The following is a 17,741-nucleotide window of genomic DNA, read 5'->3' on the forward strand; positions in this document are numbered from 1 at the left end:
CTAACAGACTATTTCCAACCTAATTACATCCACCTCTTCTTCTCTCATCATCCCTACTTTCCTTTCATACCATAAAAAACTTTCTACTCAACCATTCCACCTCCAATTCTGCCACAATCTTTCCATCTCAGAACATCTCAGTTCAGATTTTCCCTTCAAGCAACATGTCCAAACTGAACAGGCACCCTAAGCCCTAATCTCACTAATCTGAAAAGGCTTTACAAGGAACCATAACAAAAAAAGAAAAAGAGTCAAGGGTGCATACAATTTCATCTCTGACTATTCTAAACTATGGAACATCAGAAGTGCCACATATATCAGCAGAGCTGAAGTCAACCTACATGTAACCATCAGTTCCCAAATCTTATTTTATATATTTTATGCTTTGCCTACACACCAACCCCTTCTTTTTTTTCTTTTATTCATTTTCTGATTTCAGTTATTGGACTGCAGCCATACTGGAGCACCAGTTTCAAGGGGTTTTAATCATATCAACCCTAGTATTTATTTCATTGTGGAGGCGCAATGGCCCAGTGGTTAGAGCAGCGGATTCGCGGTCATAGGATCGCGGTTTCGATTCCCAGACCGGGCGTTGTGAGTGTTTATCGAGCGAAAACACCTAAAGCTCCACATGACACTGGCAGGGGATGGTGGCGAACCCTGCTGTACTCTTCCACCACAACTTTCTCTCACTCTTACTTCCTGTTTCTGTTGTGCTTGTAATTCAAAGGGTCAGCCTTGTCACACTGTGTCACGCTGAATATCCCCGAGAACTACGTTAAGGGTACACGTGTCTGTGGAGTGCTCAGCCACTTGCACATTCATTTCACGAGCAAGCTGTTCCGTTGATCGGATCAACTGGAACCCTCGACATCGTAAGCGACGGAGTGCTAACAACATTTATTTCATTAATCTGGTACTTATTTTAACAATCTCTATAGAAATCAATCAATAAGTTACAAGAGATAGAGGGCCACAACATACGTGCACACGCACACACACACACACACACACACACACACACACACACACACAGAGGACTTCTGCACTGCTTCTTTATCCCAAATTCCACTTACATGGTACTGAGCAAAGTGAGGTTGTAGTAGAAAGACATTTGGCCAAGAGGCCACACAGTTAGACCCAACCCAGAGCTATGTCTTTCAAAAGCAACCTTTTCAATGCTTGTTGGCATTTAATATCTTTGGACATCATCATCATCATCATCATCATCATCATCGTTTAACGTCCGCTTTCCATGCTAGCATGGGTTGGACGATTTGACTGAGGACTGGTGCAACCGGATGGCTACACCAGGCTCCAATCTAATTTGGCAAAGTTTCTACAGCTGGATGCCCTTCCTAACGCCAACCACTCAGAGAGTGTAGTGGGTGCTTTTACGTGTCACCCGCACGAAAACGGCCACGCTCGAAATGGTGTCTTTTATGTGCCACCCGCACAGGATTCACAAAATGTTTTAACCCTTTAGTGTTCAGATTACTCTGTTAAATGCAATACTTTTTCACTCAAATTGCTTTGAATTAATTATGCATTATCTTATAGCTTTGAGGTTTCAATGATGTGATTGTTTATTTTTAGAATGTCAATGTAGGTTAGGTGTGAGAGGCTAGATATGGCCAGTTTGAATGTAAAACATGTAGAATATTTGGGCCAGATATGGCCGGTTTAAACACTAAAGGGTTAAATATACAGAAATCATTACAGATGTAAACTTGAAATAGTCAATTCATCAAAATAAGTGTTTATAAAATCAGAATAGTTACATAAAGTAAGTAGTAGCCATTATTCATAAGTCCTGCCAAAAATCACAAAGTGACTGACAACCCAAAGAATTAGAATGATCATATTAAGACAATCATTACAAGGAACTATCAAAAGCTGTGAACTGTAAACAAGATTAGCTCAGTTGATGACAGGTTTTATATATAGAATAAATGACACGTAACTGTTACAAGATCAATGTTCAAAGTTAGGCTCCATTCTTCACAGTTACCACCATCTTCTGACACATTCTGACATACTTACACACACACACACACACACACATACACACACACATACACACATCTTTGAATATTCTCAAGTTTTTATTGAAATTATTAATGGCAGAAGAAAAATCTTTTCAATAATACTGAATATAAATAAAAGATGAAATGGAATTAAACAAAATTGATAAACAAGCTTTTTAAAAAATATCAAATTGGAAAAGGAAAAAAAAAGATTCCTTTTTAATGAGATGGGGAGAGGGGAAGGGGGTGGTTCACTGTTTTTAGTAAAGATTTTTTTTTTTTTTTTTGGTGTTCCTATAAACAAGAATCTCAAACGGTTGGCAGAAACTGTTACAGCAACAGAACTCCTTTAAAAGCTTTAATTTCTTAAGGCAGATCATAATGGGGGAGGGGGGGGAGAGGAGGAAAGAGAATGCAACGGTAAAAACAACAAAAATAAAACTGCAGTAAAGAAGGGGAAAAAAATAGTTTGTATGGAAGGATTTAAGGGGGTTTAACTTATGAACGGAGCTTTATTGATTAATGCATCAGCACTTCATCTGTATGTGGTAGAGAATTGAAATGCAATAGGAAGGAAACGGTTCACCTCCTAACCAACCCCATTCTGACCCACCAATACTGACTGCAGTCCCCTAGTCTACTAACACACCACTATTTGCCCCCTGCCTGCCACTCGGATTCTTCCTGAGCTATCTTAGAAATGGAAGAGCATCAAAACAAGGGAGAAGGAGAGAGAAGAAGAGCAACAAACATTGAGAAAGATATGGAGAAGCAGTGAGTCAGAGAGAGAGAGAGAGAGAGAGAGAGAGAGAGTCTGTATGTTGTTTATGAAAAACACAGTATTTATATGAAGCTGTTCAATCAAGAGAGTAATTGATGATGATAATAATAATATCAGTATTTATTATTATTATTATTATTATTATTGGCAAGCATTCAGAATTAAGAGACAAGATCTTGTGAACTGAGTCTGCAACCTAGTTTTGGATTCTGAAGCTATTTCACTTAACTGTGTTGATAGTTTTGAGAAAAGCATTAACATCACAAAATCTCGTTAGATAATGGTGAGTCAAAACTCTATTAGCTGGAATTATCTAAACGGTAACTGCATTCTCAGTAATTGCAGCCTGAGGCATCGACATTTTGCTTTTTTTTTTGTGTTTGTTTTTTTCATATCTCGCCTAAACATTTCCCATTTAATTTATGTGAGACAGGCATGAACATCACAACACTGTGTCATATTCCTTAAACTCTTCAAGTGCCAGGCCTATCTAAGAAGAAATCATTAGAATCACACTCCATTTATATGCTTATCTGCAATAATTTCTTTTATTAGCCACAGGGGCATAGATGAGGGGGACATCACAAGAACAGACAACAGTTTGTGTAAAGATCTACTTAAGGGATTTGGAGAAAGAAATGGAAAAACAAAATCAGTTAAATGCAATAAAGGTATACATATAATAGGTGCAGGAGTGGCTGTGTGGTAAGTAGCTTGCCTACCAACCACATGGTTGCGGGTTCAGTCCCACTGCTTGGCACCTTGGGCAAGTGTCTTTTATTATATATATACATATATATATATATAAGTGTGTGTGTATAGGTTTGTGTGTCTGTGTTTGTCCCTCCACCATCACTTGACAACCGATGCTGGTGTGTTTACGTCCCCGTAACTTAGTGGTTCGATAAAATAAGTACTAGGCTTACAAAGAATAACTCCTGGAGTCAATTTGTTGAACTAAAGGTGGTGCTGCAGCATGGCCACAGTCTAAATGACTGAATCAAAAGAATAGCATGCAAAGTATATGATAACATGAATGATGCTGACCTCCCGATACAGGAGAAGCTCCAGCTAGGGCCACTCAAGGAACCCTGTTGATCCAGCATTACCCTGACCACCTCCTGCAAGCCAATTTACAGGTGCATGCTTAGAGTAAGGCCATTCGCTCGAACCATTTTTGCCACAGTCACCCATTTTATCACAAATTCACTGGGAAATAGCACTTCCCTCTTCACCTTAACTTTCTTTTCCAGGTGGAACTTTATGAGGGCTTGACCAAAGAGGCAGGTGTCTTTCCTTAATCCTTTCAGCCTCGTCCACCACACACCCTCTTATGCCACACCCACCAGACAGACAAACATCACCTACTCTGCATTGTTAAAGGTGGGTGATGGGGTGATCCTTGCAATGGATTTGGCCAATGGTCAAATTCATCTCATATGCGATGACAGCTGTTCAACATCGACATAACCCCACAAGTCAGCAGTACTTGGACATTATGGGAGTGCATACAGAATGGTAATAATGATTTTCTAATCTTGGAAGAAGGCCTGAAATTCGGAGGGGGGCAGGTTAAATGATTCCAATGGCTCCAGCGATTTTTTTTTTATTTTATCAACTCTGAAAAAAATGGAAGGTAAAGATAACCTGACAGGAATTGAACTTAAAAATGTAAAAGAACGTAACTAAACATCAGGCATTTGGCTTGGTGCTTTACCAATTCTATCAGATTCTCTTATACTGGCACAGGTGTGCAGGTTCTGAGAGAACAGTTGGACAAGAGTAGTGGATTAACTTCAACATCAGTAGACACACTTTGGCATTTTTTTAATTAAGCGAAATCAGGATAGTACCTGTGCCCAGCGTCGCCTTCCTGGCAATTGTGCCAGATGGCACGTGTAAAGACATTTGAGCGAGATCGTTGTCAGTGCCGCTGGACTGGCACCTGTGCAGGTGGCACGTAAAATACACCATTTCGAGCGTGGTCGTTGCCAGTACCTCCTGACTGGTCTTCGTGCCGGTGGCACGTAAAAAGCACCCACTACACTCTCGGAGTGGTTGGCGTTAGGAAGGGCATCCAGTTGTTGAAACACTGCCAAATCAGATTGGAGCCTGGTGCAGCCTTCTGGTTCACCAGTCCTCAGTCAAATCGTCCAACCCATGCTAGCATGGAAAGCGGACGTTAAACGATGATGATGATGATGATGATGATGAAGCCTCAGAGAGGTAAAAGATAAAATCGACCCTGGAAAGATTGAAATTTCATTAGACTTTCTATCGTTTTCCTTCTTTATTTGCCACAAGGGCAACAAATATAATAATTCTCTGTATTTGATGTTTTGTGTTAATAAAAGAAACCATCACCAATATTATTATTATTATTATTATTATTATCATTATTGTGATTGTCGATGTGATCAACTGCTACTTCCTCTATGGAAGTTGGCCTTGTGCCTAGTCAAAGAAAATTATTATTATTATTGTTATGATTGCTCGAATAATTGCATTGGCAGAAATGGCCAAATGCCAAACTCAATGCTAACATTTCATTATTTCAAACATTGCTAGGTTTGACTGGCCTTTTCATTTTTCCATAACAGATACCTGTAATACACTGGAGTAGATTCAATCTTTCAATCTACTATACCTTGCTCTCCTAAAATTAATAGTCAAGCACCCTTGTACCTTATTAAAAATTATTATTAGTAGTAGTAGTAGTAGTAGTAGTAGTAGTAGTAGCAGTAGTAGTAGTAGTAATAGCATCGTTAAGGCAGCAAGCTAGCAGAATCGTTAGTGTTTTGGGGACAAAATGCTTTGCAGCATTTCTTCTAACTCCTTACATCTTGAGTTCAAATTCTGCCAAGGATAACTTAACTTTGCCTCTCATCCCTCTAGGGACAGACAAGTCCTGCAGTCAATGTAATCAACTTACCCAATTCCCTAAAATTGCTGGCCTTGTGTCAGAATGTGAACCAATTATTATTAGAAGCATCTTCCTCTCTAGCCAAGCTTTCACCAACTTTTCCAAATATTATGAGAAGAGAATGTTGAGGGCAGAGAAGATGCTGCCCTCTGGTGCGCTTAACAAAAGATGAATGAGAATGCTTCTACCACAACCATGCTTTTCAAAGAAGGAAAGAAACAGGAGAGGGCACTTTGGATGCTTTGGGTAATCTGGATTTGTTTCTGTAGGGTCTTCCCTCAAGTCACCCCATGTTTTCTGACTCTCCACTTATTGCAGGAATTGAGTTTTTATATTCTTTATTTTTGCTGCCCCACTTTTTTTTTATTATTATTATTATTTTATATAAATCCCACTGTTGTGTTGTAGGTTTACATTTCATCCTTATATTGTCCTCAGAGTCTTGGGGTCTTGTAACCAATAAACAAAATTATTATTATTTCCATTTGACAGATATTTGTCCTCACCTTGTTTGTTGTTAACACAACATTTTGGCTGATATACCCTCCAGCCTTCATCAGGTGTTTTGGGGAAATTTCAAACTTGGGTTCTCATTCCTAAGGTATTTTACGATATTGTTATTATTATTATTATTATTATTATTGAGGCATTGAGCTGGCAAAATCATTAACATATCAGGCAAAATGCTTAGCAGCATTTCATCTGAGTTCAATTTCTACCAAGGTCGACTTTGCCTTTGATCCTTTCGGGGTCAATAAAATAAGTACCAGTCGAACACTGGGGTCAATGTAATCAACTTATCCCCACCCACAAAATTGTTGGCTTTGTGCTAAAATTTTAAACAATTATTATTAATATTATTATTATTATTGATATTATTATTAAGGTGAGCTGACAGAATCGTTAATGCATTGGACAAAATGCCTAGTGCCATTTCTTCCAATTCTTTACGTACAGAGTTCAAATTTTGCCAGAGTCAACTTTGCATTTCTTCCTCTGGGGAAAAGCAAGGAAACCTCTCCACCATAATTTATGGCTTTATGCCAAAGTTAGAAATAATTATCATTACAACCAAAGACCAGGATCATTCCTAATTTGTTGGAGAGCTCACAGACAAATTGTAAAACAAAGATACAATTCTACACACACACACACACACACACACACACACACACACACACACACACACACACACACACACCATCATTTTCACCTCTGAATTTTCTACAAGGCATAAAATATTTATCGACAAAAACATTAACTTGTGAAAATACGAATCCAAACAGAGGAAGGGGAAAACTGACATTAATCTTTTCCACAATTCATTATCTTTCCCTCTTTGACATAAATAGGGACTTCAATTGATGTAATTACAAAGAGAGAGAGAGAGAGAGAGGAAAAACATTTCCGGGAATATTGTGTTACCCAAAAAATATTAAAAAAAAGGAAACAAAATAGCAATCCAAATGAAAAAGCATAAAAGTAGTTTGTAAGGAAAGAGATAAAGTCAATTGACCTAAGCCTACCAAATTTAGTGGTATTTATTTTTATCAGAATGGAGGAATAAAAAACAAAGTGAAGCTGGAGGAATTTGGCATCTTTTTTTTTTTTTTTTTTTTTACCTGTTTTACATCTAGTTTTCTATGCTGGCAGTTGTGTGTGTGTGTGGGGGGGCTAAAAAGTATAAATTTAGATATTTGTGTATTATTAGGGTTATTATTTTTACATGTGGAAGGTTATCTTTCTAACTAGTTTGAACTCATGACTGATACATCTCCCTGCTTGGCCTCATTCATATTTTATTCCATCCGCAAATAAGATAAAAGTTCTGTGGCTGACATCTCCACTAACTGAACATTATGAGTTTGTCTTTCATCTGCACAATATCAACCATTCTGTTTGCAGTTAATTATTGAGCGACCACAGTCAGCTCTGCACTTGAGTAGTTTGAAGATACGAACACAAGAAATCTGGTGAGCAGAAAAAAATGTTGTGTTTAAAACTAACATTTCCAGATATGACCATGCTTTTGGGACATACAGCCTTAATATTCAGAAAAATTTCATCTACATTTTAAGATATACAAGCCAGTTTGGTAAGTTCACTGTTCTGGGTTCAAACCACCTGTGGTTCTCATTTTCAGTTTTATGACACTTGAATTCCTAAAGGATTAAGATCATCATCATCATCATCATCGTTTAACGTCCGCTTTCCATGCTAGCATGGGTTGGACGATTTGACTGAGGACTGGTGAAACCGGATGGCAACACCAGGCTCCAATCTAAATTTGGCAGAGTTTCTACAGCTGGATGCCCTTCCTAACGCCAACCACTCAGAGAGTGTACAGTTAATTCAAGAGATTATAGTTCTGAATCAATGAGAAAGTCTCCACCCCTGTGGCTGCTCAACTTGCAAGAAATAACAGTTAAATGTCCTCAAATCACCCTCTACCCTCTTAAAACTGGAAGGACACAATATAGTTGTACATATACAAAATAGATGGGATGGTTAAGGATGGAATGCCTTCGTTCAGGGGTCTGTTTGTTAAAGGACAACTTACAACTAAACAACAACACAGATTCTGCCTTTTAAAAAGTCGTTTGAAACCCAGATAATATTGCAAACTGTGGGTGCAGACATGGCTACGTGATTAAGGGGTTCACAACCACATCGTTTCAAGTTCACTATATATCTTCTCCTGAAGCACTGCGTTGACCAATGCCTTGTGAGTGACATTTGCTTACTGGAAACTGTACAGAAGCCTGTTGTGTGTGTGTGTGAGTGAGTATGTTTCTTGGTGTCTTTGCATTGACACCATTTAAGAAATAATGATAATATTGATATTCCAGATTAACATCATTAGCAAAGGCTGCATCAGCTTGATGTTCAATACGCAACAACATGGAGCAAAATATCATCATCATCATCATCAACATTGTTTGATGTCCACCTTCCATGCTGGCATGGGTTGGATGGTTTGGTAGGAGCTGGTCAGGCAGGAGCCTGTACTAGAGTTCTGTGTCTGTTTTGGCACAGTTTTTACAGCTGAATGCCCTTCCTAACACCAACCACCTTGCAGAGTAGACAGAGTGCTTTTTTACATGGCACAAGCAGAGGTGAGGTCAGTTTTGGCATGGTTTTTACAGCTGGATGCCCCTCCAAATGCCAACCACTTCACAGTGTGGACTGGATGCTTTTTATGTGGGGTGCTTTAAAAAATAGGAAAAAAATAAGGTTTGGCATCAGGAGAGTTACCCAGCCAGAGAATATTATGTCAAGAAAGCTTGACCAACCCATACCAGCATGAAAAAAAAATGTTTAAAATGATGATGACAATGATGATGATTGCTCACACTGGGATAAAACAACAAATTTGAAAGGAAGAGAAAAAGGAGGATGGAAAGTAGTAAATGATACTTTGGTACAATGTCTGAAATAAGAATATTAAGAACCAAATATAGAAATATTGTAGATTATTTAGTTTGGTACTCAATCATTCCTGGCACTGATTTTTCTCCCCCTCACCCTTTCGAATCTCATAGATTTATCCGACCACTCATCCAACCCAATCCTTGGTTCCTCTTCCCTCAAACTTGAATGCTTGTCCTGTCACAACCTCACCCTCTCCTCTTTCCCCTACAGCATGTTTCTCCTCTTACTGCAACTTATTTCTGTCCCTCTCTTCATATTCTAACCCCTCATCACCTGGCACAAAGCCAACCCCCACCCTCAACACTGCTTTATGCTTACTTCAAGGTCTTGCAGTGGCCCCACTACTGCCGGTGCCACATAAAAAGCCACCCAACACACTCTATTAAGTGGTTGGCACTAGGAAGGGAATCCACTCGTAGAAACCAAACCAAAGCAGACAAAAGAGCTTGGTGCAGGCTTCTGACTTGCCAGCTCTTGTCAAACCTTCCAACCCATGCCAGCATAGAAAGAGGACAGTAAATGACAATCATCATCATCATGATTGAAACTTGATATATTTACAGAACAGAAATAAGAAACTAAGATATTCAAATTTTAACAATAGATAGTATTTATGTGAAAGAAAAAAAAATCAAATTGGGGAAGAAACTAAAACACACACTATGATTCTGAAGTTTAAATTGTCTTAAAAACACACAATACCATGTATAAGAAACTATTACATAGTGGTACATGTGTACATTATCTATTATAATCCAGTGGATTAGTTTTTGTCATTTTTTTATGTAGAATATTTTGATATTCAATAAAAAATAGACTAAAAAAAACTGGAAGCTTTTTTACATTTTTATGGATTTTTAAAAAAATAAAAACTTTGCACTGAAATGCCTTGTATTATTATATATAACCTAAATCTTAATTGTGATTTCAATGAAAAGTGCATATTATACAGGACTTATTCTTTGTAAGCCTAGTACGTATTCTATCGGTCTCTTTTGCTGAACCGCTAAGTTACGGGGACGTAAACACACCAGCATTGGTTATCAAGCGATGTTGAGGGGACAAACACAGACACACAAACATATACACACATACACACACACACACACACACATATATATATATATATATATATATATATATATATATATATATAATGGGCTTCTTTCAGTTTCCGTCTACCAAATCCACTAACAAGGCTATGGTCAGCACAAGGCTATAGTAGAAGACACTTGCCGAAGGTGTCATGCAGTGGGACTGAACCTGGAACCATGTGAATGGTAAGAAAGCTACTTACCACACAGCCACTATATATATATATATATATATCTATTATAACTGGTCAAAACAAGTGTTTGTATTGTATAACTGGTGTTGCATAGTATCTCAGTCAGAAACAGTAAAATTATCCTGCCTCAGCTGTAAATAGGTAATACAGGAAATAATAGTTTATCTATGTAAGCAAGAGAAGAATATAATTGATTAGTGTTATGTTGGTTTTTCTGAGTGAACTATGGGAGAAGGTAGAGAGATGTAGAGAAGTACAAGAGATAAGAGGAGAAGGAGGAGAGGAAAAGAAAAACTAAAATGTATAGAGAGGAATATAGAAGAGATATACGTGAGAGAGAGAGAGAGAGAAACACACACACACACACACATATATACATACATACATACATACAATACAGACTGTCAGAGAGAAAGAGAGTCACACAAAGAGATACAAAAGAATGTAAATAGTTGTAGTCCAACCAACAAAAGAGGGCAGCTGAGTGTAACTGCTGTGTATGTCACTCTATCTCCCTCTAAATATACCCCCAATATCTAGTGTGTGTGTGTGTGTGTACATGGATGCGTGCGTGCACACACACACACAATTGCTTTTTACCTTTTGGTATTTGCATCCAGACAATACTTCATGTCTGGTCTGAATATATTCCAAGAGTCTATACAGTGAGTGAACAATGAAATTCCTCTGAACACCAACAATACAACAAGAACCTTCTCACCTTGTTCATTCCAGTCAGATTCTTAAAAATCTAATAATATAACACAGAAACACATGTAACAGTGTCTCTATGTGTGTAATTCATAAATCAAATGGTTGCAGAGATAATTTCCCACAATGCATCATTCTCCAAGTTGTAATACATAAAAGCCAGTCGAAGTAACACAGAGATGCTCCATACACAAACACGAGGGCAAAAGGGAAAAAAATTTTCAATAATTTTCTTTTTAACTATGTGTGTTTGGAGTGTTTCTATGACTGTGTAGTGAAGGAGTTCACTTTGCAAGCCTATGGTCTTCGGTTCAGTCTCACTGTGCAGCCCCTTGAGCAAGTTTTTTCTACAAAAGCTGAAGATCAATCAAAGTCTTGTGGACTTGCTGAATTTGACATGAAAGAAACCATGCCGTAAATATATGTGTGTATCCATGCCTCATCCTCTTCATATCACATGCTAACAAAAGGCACTGTTATACAGTAGTATCATTCATTTGCAATCTTCCATGAAAACATGTCTGGCCATTGTGTTGTTCATGCTAATAGAACTAGGGGGAAAATATTACTTTGCTCAGAAGCAGGCAATGGTTGGCATCTCATCAGAGAAATTTTGCCTCACTGAATTTTGTGTGACCCATGCAAGCTTAGAAAAATAGAGATTAAAACAATGATGTATATATATATATAATGTCAAAGTTTTAGATTAAGACTGACTGCATCACAGGGTGACAGAAGCTTGCTGCTGGTAGCCATGTCATCAAGTACGACATGCTGATGGACTTGTGGTTGTAGTCTAAACAGACCTTCTTTTATGAACTTACCCAGTGAGAAGGGTGTTTGGTTGGATGAGCATTTTGAGTGCCAATAGAGCCCATATCCTGAGAAGAAAATGGATGCTACCAGGATTACTGAGCCCAATGAAACACGGCAATGGAAATTCAAAGAATATTTCATTCTACACCAAACTGGTCAGAGTCTGGGAAGATTAAGATCAAGAGTCGGGGGGGAAAAGATTGAGAAAAACAAATTCTTTCCTTTTTAAATACTATATATTATAAATTCTCTTTCCTCTTTTATTTGTTTCAGCCATTAGACTGTGGCCATGCTGGAGCACTGCCTTTTAGAATTTTTGGTAGAATGAATTGACCCCAAGACGTTTTTGTTAAAGCCTGGCATTTATTCTATCAGTCTCTGTTTTGCTGAACTGCTAAGTTACAAGGACATAAACACACCAACACTGGTTGCTAAGTGGTGGTGGGAGACAAACGCAGACACAAAAAGAGAGAAAGGGAGAGAGACAGAGACAGACAGACACACACACACACACACACACATGAAGTCTGGTGCAGGCTTCTGCCTAGCCCGCTCTTGTGAAACTGTCCCATCCATGCTAGCATGAAAGTCCATTGTTAAACGATGAGGATGAAGATACAATAGGCTTCTTTTAGTTTCCATCTACCAAATCCATTTACAAGGCTTTTGGTCAGCCAGAAATAACAGTAGAAGACACTTGCTCAAGGTACCACAAAGTAGGACTGAACCTGGAACCATGTGATTGGGAAGCAAGCTGCTCACCACACAACGACGCCTACTATTAAAGTTTTCTCTGACCAGTTCCATACGAGGAGGGATGATAACCTCAAAAATCAGGAATTCTCCAAACTTTGACATGCCATTGAGGGAAGAACTTTGGAGAATTCTTGAGTCTTGAAACTATTTTCATTTAAATTATACAAACACACACACACACACACACACACACACAGAGGCATGGAAGCTTGAAAGTATGATAAAAACAAAGTGAAATGTTTTGACATTCATGCATTTTCCTGTTTCCCTAAAATGAAAACACAGCTACATGAACAATTTTCCAGCTAATCTGCCATATTTGTTTACTTCATTGAAAAGTTGGAAAGCAATATTAACCCCAATGGGAACTGAACTCAGAATGTAAAGGATTGTGTTTGGTGCCCTATTGTCTCTGCTAGACAACAATAAGAAGCATGAGGGAAAAGTAAAAAGAAAAAAAACAACATTGCAACACCAATGTCTGTTGAATCGGTTCAATACTCTGCCTTTATTCTTTCAAAAAAAAAAAAAAGAAAGAAAGAAAAAGAAAAAAAAACTATAAGAAGTAAAAGAAATATCAATATAGAGCAGAATTTCCATTTCTTAGAATTATGGATATCTTTGAATCTGATATTATAATAAATATATTCCATTTCATTGTCAATAGTTATGAATTTACTTAACACCAAAGATGGCAGAAACTTAAGAATAAAGATTTCTTACAGGACCGAGGAGAAGGATTATAGCTGATTTAATCTAACCTATATATTCTCTATTTTAACAATCCCAGAAGAATAAAAAGCAACAATAAGCAAAGAAAAACAGACATCAATGCAATTTGAACAAAGAACAAAACGAAATACTAAAAGGTATTTGGTCCAGCACCCAACCAGTTCTGCCAAACAAATAAACATAAATAAACAAAACAAGTTTTACATAACAATAATTATCTCATCTAATTATATACAAATGTAATTTCTGTGGACAGAAAAGAGAGAGTTCAATGAACAAGCTGCAGAACATTGGTAACCAAAATGCTAAGTAGCATGAAAGGTCACACATTTTAGAGGGAAAAATGAAGTCAAAGAAATCAACCCCAGTGTATGACTGGTACTTATTTCACTGACCCTGGAAGGGAGACAGGGAAAGTTATACACAGTAGGGTTTGAGTTGACAGTGTAAAGAGATGAAACTGAATACCTGAAGTCTGCCACTCAACGCACTTAGCACGTAGTATATTACTGTTACTTATCGATTCCAGATGGATGAAAGGCAGCCGACTCACAGAGTCAGAAAGAATTTCAGTATTTAATTGGGTACTTCTTACAATTTTTGGAACAAGGCCAATGTTTACAGTATAGAAACTATCACCAAAATGTGTGCACACATGTCTATGCATATATATATACTAGCTGGTGTACCCGGTAACTCCCCTGGGGGGGGGGGGGGGGGGGGGGGGTTAAAGATGTTCTATTGAAATGCCTTATTACTCATATATATGATGATGATGATGATATAATGTAAAGGAATAGGGATTTGAGACTTGGGTAGGTTCCTTATTAAGGACATCTTGGGACATTAGGACACTTATCCAGCAAAAGCACGTGTGTCAGATTAGAACTTAATAGGAATAACATTGTAATAAACAAGTTTTGAACATGGAATAATTCTCCATTCTTCTGTATGATGTCTTCTGTACATACACACGTGTGCACACACACATGCACACATGTGCACGCACTCCTGAAAATTACTGGTATGTATTTTATTGATTCTGCAGAGATGTGATATAACCTAGAAATGAATCTAAACGATGACTGTAAGACATAATTTGATATACTTTCATTTCTAGTATGAAATGTTACTGGACAAAACTGTACACACACACACACACACACACATCCGTACAAGGAGTGTTGTAGAAATTCTAAAGAAAAATATAAGTAATTTATGTAAATAATGTTCATTTCTCTCATTGGCACATGGCTACAAACTTGTTGAAGAATTAAGTGGAAGAAGCGAAGCGGATTCAATTCAAAATGTCAACTTTAAGTACTTGTAACTTTTAGATGTACTTCATCTCATGTGAGACAAATAAATTATAGAAAAGTATTTAACACACATTACAAATGACAATAATATTGACCCTTTTTACTATAGGTACAAAACTGAAAATTTGGGGGAAGGGGTTTGTCGATTACATCATCCCCAGTGCACAACTGGTACTTATTTCATGAACCCTGAGAGAATGAAAAACAAAGTCAACCTTGTTGGAATCTGAACTAGGAACATGAAGACAAATGGAATATCACTCAGCATTTTGCCCAGCAAACTAACGATTCAGCCAGTTTGCCACTATAATAATAATAATAAAAATAATAATAATAATAATAATAATAATAATCCTTTCTACTAAAGGCACAGGGCCTGAAATTTTGCGGGAGTGGACTAGTCAATTACATTGACCCCAGTTTTTGACTGGTACTTAATTTATCAACCCAAAAAGGATGAAAGGCAAAGTCAACCTCGGCAGAATTTGAATTCAGAACATAGCAGCAGACAAAACACAGCTAGGCATTTCACCCAGTGTGCTGACGGTTCTACCAGCTCGCTGCCTTCATAATAATATTCAGATTTTACCAAATTATCGGTAATTTTAGGGGAAAGGTAAGTGAAGTGCTCAACCAACACAAAGAGCTGGAAAAAAAAAAACTGTTGCTAAGCATTTTACATGATGCAATAATTCTACAACCACCAACTATAATAATAATAATAATAATAATAGGATTTCTAAATATTGTGAGAGCATCCTTGGACAACATGTTAACTTTGCACAAGTTTATAAAAGTTTTTTTCAACACACACACCCAATTGCTTTTGAATAAAGGGAATTCCTGATGCTTCTTTTCAATCCAGGAATACTAAAGATGATAACAATAGTAATCATAATCAGCTAAAACAACAATAAAAATGATAATAATAATAATAATAATGCATTCTGACCTTCTTGGTAAAATTTTTCCAATCATTCTTCATGTCTGGTAATAACAATCTCCAATGAAATAGCATTAGTACAGAGAGAGGACAGAGAGAAAACGAAAAAAACTTTAGTGAAACTATTTCTAGCTGTGGTCTCCTCTTGGCTGGCAAAGTCAGCTGTCTCTGAGTGAAGTGAGGTTTTTAACTAGCAGCAACTGTTTTTGTTGGTCTAAAATGACATTCCTTATACAGTGGACAGAGGTGACTGGCAGAAAGGGAAGGAGTAAGTGGTATAATGAGGAGATATCGGTTGGCGGTGAGGTGGGGGGAATCATAAAGTGAGGGGAAGAGAACAGAAAAGAAAACATGCAGTGCTTGTTGTGTGAAAAGGGGGGGGGGAAAGGGAGGGGAGAGAGAGAGAGAGACATAGGGAGAAAAAGAGGAGTAGAAAGTAAGAGTGAGAGGGAGGAAAAGGAAAGTGGGGGTGGGGGAGAAAAAAGGCAGCTTGAGAGGATCAAATCAAAGGAGAAGTATCATGTCCACCATCACCACCAAAAATAGACAACAAACAACAACAACAAATAACAGAGAGAGAGAGAGAGAGAGAGAGAGAGAGAGAGAAAGATAATGTGTGAAAATTATTTTAGTAGCTTTGCAATAGCACCAGTTTTGAATGTGACTAAGAATGTTTTTATTTTTTCTTCTTCAGTGAATTCCTTATCCTAAACCAACAAACCAACCAACCAACCAACCAGCCAGCCATCTAACCAGTATGCAAGCTAACCAACCAACCAACCGCCACCACCACCAATATTAGCAACAACAATAATAACAACAACTCAAGCTTAGAACACAAGTCATCTGTTCAGTTTCTTGCTTTTGTGACAGAGGAGGAGGAGGAGGATTTGTGATGTTATCTGCAAATGAATTACATTTCTTCTTATGTATAGTATAGTGTGTGTGTGTGTGTGTGTGTGTGTGTGTGTGTGTGTGTGCACACATGCGTACATACTTATATTCAAGCATATATATATATATATATATATATAAAGAACAGATACACAATTAATACCAACAAAATATTACATTCACACACATTCAAGCTCAGTCAGAAGCACGCATGCACACACACATATTCTCAAACATGTCTATCTCACACACACACACACTCACACACACACACACACTCACACACATGTATTTACATACATCTAGTTCGGGGTGGTGAGGGTGGATACCTGTACTTTAAATACTCTGTGCCTGTGTAGTCGTGTGCATGTGGTAAGTAAAACAGAGTTTCCATTAGTTTGCAGTAATGAATTCAAAAATATCCTGCTGCCACCTACATGCAGCATAAATATACCTAACCAACACTATTCAAGACATGCAAAAAAAAAAAAAAAAAGAATAGTCCCCTCTGCTCCCTCAGTGCTGTGTCCCTTTGATATATTGTGGTGGGTGGGAAGTAAATCAATCAGAAATTTGCTTGTTTTCAATCAGTCCTTAATGCCATATTCATCACTTTGCTTAATTCCTTTTCACTGCTACTGCCATCACCAAGGGAACATTTAGTGCCCAAGCATGGCCACAAACTCAGGCTGAAATTTGCTAATACAATAATAAAGTAGCTGTTTGGCCATCTAGAAATAGCAGACAAATTGTCCCTAATCACTACACCTTAAGTAAAAGAAATGATATGTTAGATATTATGGAGTAAAGATTACTTGCCAACATAACATGGCAGTCCGGGTTTAGGACAAACGTTGCTGTAATTTAGCTCCGGGAAATATCGTCTCCAGTTAGCTGTACAACACGATCTGTGTCTTTATATTTTCGAACAAGGACATAGATCGTGTCGTATAGCCAGCTGGAGACGATGTTTCTTGGGGCTAAATTACAGCAACATTCATCCTAAACCAGGACTGCCATGGTATGTTGGCAAACAATCTTTACTCCAAAGTACTGTTGCTGAATATCTCTTGTTGTGAGATTTACAAATAGTAATTTTCTAAAGCAATATTTATTCGA

General features: G+C 37.7%; 1 protein-coding gene across 18 annotated transcripts in view; it reads right to left on the reverse strand.

Moving 5' to 3' along the window:
• LOC106872491 (PP2C-like domain-containing protein CG9801) overlaps positions 1-17,741 on the reverse strand; it is a 105,340-nt gene that overhangs the window by 64,725 nt on the left and 22,874 nt on the right. For 3 of the 18 annotated variants that reach the window (XM_052973999.2, XM_052974001.2, XM_052973997.2), the window contains exon 1: positions 15,738-15,907. The exons of 10 other annotated variants lie outside the window; for them this stretch is intronic. In XM_052973999.2, the coding sequence (XP_052829959.1) occupies positions 15,738-15,763 (26 nt within the window). In that variant the 5' untranslated portion in view covers positions 15,764-15,907. Of the gene's footprint in view, positions 1-15,737; positions 16,433-17,741 lie in introns of those variants that run through there. 5 more of the 18 variants (XR_016244661.1, XM_089364643.1, XM_052974002.2 and 2 more) reach the window with 5 other exon arrangements.

The sequence above is a fragment of the Octopus bimaculoides genome, chromosome 16, assembly GCF_046866305.1.
Source record: "Octopus bimaculoides isolate indiv1 chromosome 16, ASM4686630v1, whole genome shotgun sequence".
Lineage (NCBI taxonomy): Eukaryota > Metazoa > Mollusca > Cephalopoda > Octopoda > Octopodidae > Octopus > Octopus bimaculoides.